The sequence below is a fragment of the Henckelia pumila genome, chromosome 4 (assembly GCF_033568475.1).
Source record: "Henckelia pumila isolate YLH828 chromosome 4, ASM3356847v2, whole genome shotgun sequence".
Taxonomy (NCBI): Eukaryota; Viridiplantae; Streptophyta; class Magnoliopsida; order Lamiales; family Gesneriaceae; genus Henckelia; species Henckelia pumila.
Genome location: NC_133123.1, coordinates 49,906,329 through 49,912,923, shown reverse-complemented (window position 1 = coordinate 49,912,923; position 6,595 = coordinate 49,906,329). Strand labels below are relative to the sequence as shown.

At 41.6% G+C, this 6,595-nt stretch overlaps 1 protein-coding gene across 1 annotated transcript; it reads right to left on the bottom strand.

Moving 5' to 3' along the window:
- Window positions 1–1,582: 1,582 nt before the first annotated feature.
- Window positions 1,583–2,053, bottom strand: LOC140860989 (uncharacterized). The gene has a single exon (XM_073263988.1). It carries the CDS (start codon window positions 2,051–2,053, stop codon window positions 1,583–1,585), a length of 471 nt encoding a protein of 156 aa, XP_073120089.1.
- Window positions 2,054–6,595: the final 4,542 nt, after the last annotated feature.

Genomic DNA, 6,595 nt, shown 5'->3' with positions numbered 1-6,595 from the left:
GTGACATAAGGGTGGTTATCCACCATATGATATATGATTTATGCGGTAGTTTACTACCATAGGAGGTGATTTATCACCGCCACGTACGTTGGTTCAAGAGACTGATCAGTCGACACATATAAGCGTCACACTTACGGATAGGACCATAGACTGTTTCAAAAATACCATGCTCAATTATGTTATGTATGATGAAGAAAGATGATGTTTATGATTAAGATTTATGTTTCAGTATTTATGTTATGAAAAATATTGCCATGCATGTTCATGTATCATGTATATGTATTAGTATGATTATGTGATGCATTATTTTAAACCTTGATATTCAAGTTTAGACATGTTGAGCCCCTAGGCTCACTATGCTTATATGGTGCAGGTGAGTCAGATGATATTTATATAGCTCCTACCGGTGGTGATGACGTATGAGTTCACGGAACAGCGGCCCCGTGACCGTTGCAGTTTTATGGGATGTTTTAAGATACATTTATTTTATTATGTTGAATTTTAAACATGGAATACTTACTATTTTGTTTCATGCATGAAACCCTTTTAAATTATTTAATTGTTTATTTTTATTTAAATTACTACGTGTAGCAGTAGTTGATTTTAAATGTGATACATATATGTATTGTTATTATTTTAAAAAAAAATATTCTGCATTTAAGTTTAAAGAGTCTTAGACGTTTCAGCATATATATCATGCCGGCTATCTCGGTCAGTACTTACGTACCTCTAATACTGCAGGCCAAATCCTAGCACCCCTATCTAGATTCAACGCCTACAAGTCCACGCTACTGCGACTACAATGCAAATACCAATTCATTACTATTTAAGCTCTAAAAGCCTTAACTAATATATACCATAATCCTAAATATTTTTAGGAAGCCAAAGCTATACATGCATCCGTCGTTAGCCCTTTGCTGTCAATTGCCACAAAACTTAGGCACAGCTCCGTTGCAACGCCGGGATCGCTCTACTACTTCCAGATTTCAAATAGGATGCCTAGAAATCCCTAGATCTGACTAGGAAGGGCTAGAGACTAGAGAGAAGAGAGGAATGAGGTGCACTGAAATGAGGCCTCGGACCCTTTATTTATAGGCCGATCTCTGCATGGCGGCCACGTGTCCTGCCAGCAGATTGTAGCCTCTGATCGGGTCTTTGGATCGTTCGATCTCCCATTAGTGATGTCATCCCTTACGTCACCCAACTGACATCACATGCACAGCTGGCTGCAAGAGTTCGGAGCCTTCGAACTCCGATCGAACCGTACGATCTCCACCGGAGCTTCCGATCCTCCGATCCCCTACTTCGGACCATCCAAACTTAGAAAGATTCTAATCACGGTTAAAACTCAAATTAATTAATTATGATTAATTTTCTAATATCCCTACTGGGTACGGGTTACTACATTCTCCCCCATTTAAGAAATTTTGTCCTCGAAATTTAAGTCTTGAGGAAAAACACCGTTAACCAAATCAAATGTTATTTATTACTACTGAACATTTCAAAGTACAAATCTTTACAAAGAAAGGTACAAAACTCAAAACAAATCTGGATGCTCAGCTCGCATCTGGCCCTCCAGCTCTCAAGTCGCTTCCTCTGATCCCATACGCTGCCACTGCACCATCACCAATGGTATGCATTTGTTGCGAAGCACTTTGTCCTTCCTGTCTATATTCCTGAGGGGCCTTTCCACATAGGACAAATCCTGTTCCAATTTCACCTCAGTTGGATGCAAGATGTGCGACTTTTCTGCCACGTACTGTCTCAACAAGGATACGTAAAACACATCATGAATGCCGGAAAGATAGGGTAGCAAAGCCAGACGATAAGCCACGTCCCCAACCTTCTCAAGAATCTCGAACGAACCTATAAACATTGGCGACAACTTGCCCTTGAGACCGATCCTCATCACCTTTCGAAAAGGTGACACTCGCAAAAATACATGTTCTCCTACCTCAAAGTTCAATGGTCTGCGGTGAGAGTTAGCGTAGCTCGCCTGTTGATCTTGGGCAGCCTTAATCCTCAGTCGGATCAATTCCACTGCATCGGTCATCTGCTAAATCAGCTGTGGACCTTCAACTTGATGCTCATCAACCTCATCCCAAAACAAATGCATACGAAAGCGGCGTCCATATAAGGCCTCAAATGGTGCCATGCCAATGTTGCGATGGTAGCTGTTATTATATGCAAACTCCACCAATGCCAAATTATCATGCCATGCTGGTCCAAAATCCATCACTGTAGCTCGGAGCATATCCTCGAGGGTACGGATAGTCCTCTCACTCTGTTCCTCGATCTCCGGATGATAAGCTATACTCAAACTCAGTGTAGTACCAAGTGCTCGCTGGAAGCTACCCCAAAACCTAGTGGTAAACCTCGGATCTCGGTCACTGACGATGCTCAATAGAATCTCATGCAGACGAACAATCTCTTGCACATACAGACGTGCCATCCGATCAAAAGTAAAGTCCATATTATACGGTAGAAAATGCGCAGACTTCGACAATCTATCCACAACAACCCATATTGCATCGCAATTCCTGGAAGTCATAGGCAAGTGGGTGACAAAATTCATCGTCACATGCTCCCACTTCCACTCAGGAATCTCTAAACTCTGGAACAATCCACCAGGTCGTCGAAATTCTTCCTTGACCTGCTGACATACAAGGCATCGAGATATGAACTGATAAACGATGCGCTTCATTCCTTTCCACAAAAATCTCGTACGTAGATCCTTGTACATTTTTATGCTGCATGGATGAACATAGAATCTACTACGGTGAGCTTGTGTCACAATCTCCTCTATCAGTGTGGAATAATCAGGAACCACCACATGTCCGGAAAGACACAATAGACCATCATCATTCTGCAAATGAAAACCAGAAGTATTCCCATCCTGAGCTAATCGGTCTAACTTCTGCATCTTCGGATCAATAGACTGAGAATCACATATACGAATATACAAGGCAGATTAAACGCGAACTCCCTATTGTTCCTTTTTGTGTAGAAAAGTGAATCCCAAGGAACAACATTCCTCTACCACTCGTGCAACTGAGCTGGTACGAAGAGAACTAACACACTTTGTGTCTAAGAGCATCTGCAATTGGATTAGAAGAGTCTGGATGGTACTTGATCTTGAAATCGTAATCCTTCAGCAGATCCATCCATTTTCGCTGCCTCATGTTCAACTCAGCTTGAGTGAACAAATACTTTAAGCTCTTGTGGTCAGTGAAGACCTCAAACCTTTCAATGTACAAGTAATGATGTCATATCTTCAGAGCAAAGACAATGGTTGCAAGCTCTAAATCATGTACGGGATAGTTCTCCTCGTGAGTCTTCAACTTCCTAGAGGCATAGGCAATCACATTACCTCTCTGCGTCAACACGCATCCCAAACCCTGGAGAGAAGCGTCGGTGTGGACTACATAACCACCTAAGTCGTGTGAGGGTGGTCTGGACTCAAGTGGCTCGAGTGGTTTGAGCCAAACGAGCCCAGGTAGGTGCTGGTGCAGGATCGGGCTTGGGGGCGCAGGTTTAGGGTTTGATGGAAGGGGGTTCGGTGCTCTGTGCGTGGGCTGCATGGGGTCGGGGCCTTGCTCAGGTTAGGACCGCCCAGACGTGGGCCACGTCTAGGCGGTAGAGCTTCGGCCAGGGGCAGCCGGAGCTGGGCGGCAGCAGCCCTAGAAGGGCTGCTGCTCGAGGCCGCATGAAAAGGGAAGTAGGGATCGGGTTTAGGGTTTTGAGTGGGTCCGGGTCGGGTTGTTGGGTCCGGGTCGGGTCTGGATAGTCATGGGTTATGTTATTTGGGTCCGGGTCCGGGTTAAGTGAGTCGGGCTTGGGTATTTTTATTTTTAAGTTTTAAGTTTAATTAAGGGTTAAATGGGCCTAATTAAATCCAAAAATTTAATTGGGTTTCATTTAATTATTTGGGTTGAATTTAATTGTTATTGGGCTTAATTAAATTAAATTAAGTTAGCCCGATAATTTGTATGGGCTTGGGAGCCCATGGAAGTTATTGGGCCAGTCTTTGGGCTTTTGGGCCCATTTGGCCAGATTAAGTTGTTATTAGGCCAAGTATGTGCTAATGGGCTTTAATTGATTTATTGGGCTTAGAAATGTGTTAATGGGCTTAAGTATGTTAATGGGCCAGTCTCAGTGTTAATGGGCCAGTCTCAGTGTTAATGGGCCAGAATTTAAGAAAATGGGCTTGAGTGTTAGAGCCAGCAGTTCAGTACAAACCATGAGAAATTGCATGTGTCCTAATTATATATTTAATTATTTTATGCATGAAAGTTATTTTAGTATATATATGTTAGTATAAAAATTAAATTAAATATATATGAAGGACACACATTTATATTCTAGTAAATGCATTCATGAAATAATTTTATGGCATGATTTAATGTTTAAGGTTGAGCAAGAAAAATAATTTTATGTTAGAAGTTGAAGTAGTGTGACAATTTAAGGGGGACAAGCTCCCACATGTTAAGGGCAGTTTATTGTCAATTTAAGGGTAGTTTACTACCAGCAAGAGGTGATTCGTCACCGCCGCGTACCTTTTAAGTTTAAGGTTACACTATGGATATGACCATGCTATGTTAGAAAAATGTTATGCTCAACAATGTTTATGTATGTATTATATGATTATATTTAAGATCAAGTTTAAGTAAGATTTTAAGTTATGATTCATGATTTTTAAGCATGCCCATTCATGTATATGTTATGTATTAGTACTTCAGTGATTTAAATTATTTTAAATCCTTGTTATGTTAACATTTTGGGCCTCTAGGATCACTACACTTATATGGTGCAGGTGAGTACGTAGAGGAAGATGTAGTACGTACCGGCGGCGAGAACGTATGAGCAGACAGGCAGTGATCCCCCGCAGCCGTCGTTTGAGTCATTATGAATATTTTTAAGAATTTTTAAACCCTGTTATTTATTTATTTCTTTTAAGTCATTTCAGTGGCGAATTTTAATACTATTTTTATTAAGTAATTTATTTCATGCAAACTTTTAAGTTAATTGTTTTGACAGTAATTTATTTAAGTTTGACTCAAATATTTAAGTATAAAATGTTGCATTTTATTTAAGTTATTTTTAAATCTGTTTATTGTTGTGCATATATGTATGGGCATGTATGTACATTTATTTTACTTAGGATAAAAAAAAAAAATATTTCCGCATATGTTATTTTAGAAAATTTGGTTGTTTCAGATATCTTATATTCAGACGAGGAAGCTGTTGAGACGAGGTTGCCGAGGTTTTTTAGTGAGTATTGTCACGGCCTCAGAACCATCTAGCAGATCATTATCAGAGATAGAAGTGGTTCGTGATTTTCTGGACGTCTTTCCGGAGGATGTTGCAGGAATTCCACCAGTGAGAGATGTGGAGTTCAGTATCGACTTAGTGCCAGACACCGTGCCTATCTCAAAGGCACCGTACCGACTTGCTCCTACCGAGATGAAAGAGTTGAAGGAACAGATTCAGGAGTTATTAGAGAAAGGCTTTGTTCGTCCTAGCTTTTCTCCATGGGGAGCTCTAGTGTTATTTGTGAAGAAGAATGATGGCAGTATGAGACTGTGCATCGATTATCGAGAGCTCAACAGGGTCACAGTGAAGAATAAGTACCCACTGCCGAGGATAGAGGACTTATTTGATCAGTTGCAGGGAGCTTCGGTGTTCTCCAAGATCGACCTGCGATCTGGATATCATCAGCTGCGAGTTAGAGATGCAGATGTGTCCAAAACTGCTTTCCGGACATGTTATGGGCATTACGAGTTCTTAGTAATGCCATTTGGGCTGACCAATGCTCCAGCGGTTTTCATGGATCTCATGAACCGGGTATTTCAGCCGTATCTTGATCAGTTCATCATAGTCTTCATTGATGATATCTTGATCTATTCTAGGAGCATTGAGGAGCATAGGCAGCATCTACAGACAGCCTTGCAGACTTTGAGGGAGCAGCGTTTGTATGCCAAGTTCAGCAAGTGCGAGTTTTGTCTTGAGTAGGTGGCATTTCTTGGCCACATTATTTCGAGAGATGGGATTGCAGTGGATCAGCCGAAGGTTGAGGCAGTGCAAAAATGGGGTATTCCGAGGAATGCTTCGGAGATTCGCAGTTTTTTGGGTTTGGCAGGATATTATTGGAAGTTCATCAAGGGTTTTTCCTCTATTGCAGTACCCTTAACTTCCTTAACCAAGAAGAATGCAAAGTTTATTTGGAGTTCAGACTATCAGAGGAGCTTCGATCAGCTGAAGGAAGCACTCACTACCGCACCGGTTTTGGCGATGACAGTACCACACGAGGAGTTAGTGGTGTACACCAACGCGTCTAAGCTGGGTTTAGGTGCAGTACTTATGCAGGGTGGTAAGGTTATTGTTTATGCGTCAAGGTAGTTGAAGATTCATGAGCAGAACTACCCGACACATGACTTGGAGTTAGCAGCAGTGGTCTTCGCTTTGAAAATCTGGAGGCACTATCTGTACGGCGAGAAGTGAAAGATTTTCACTGATCATAAGAGCCTCAAGTACTTCTTCACTCAGAAGGAGTTGAACATGAGGCAACGGAGATGGTTGGAGTTGGTGAAGGATT

Bases quoted from the DNA above. Each gene is read 5' to 3' on its own strand.
- LOC140860989 (XM_073263988.1), bottom strand. From the start codon at position 2,053: ATGACCGATGCAGTGGAATTGATCCGACTGAGGATTAAGGCTGCCCAA.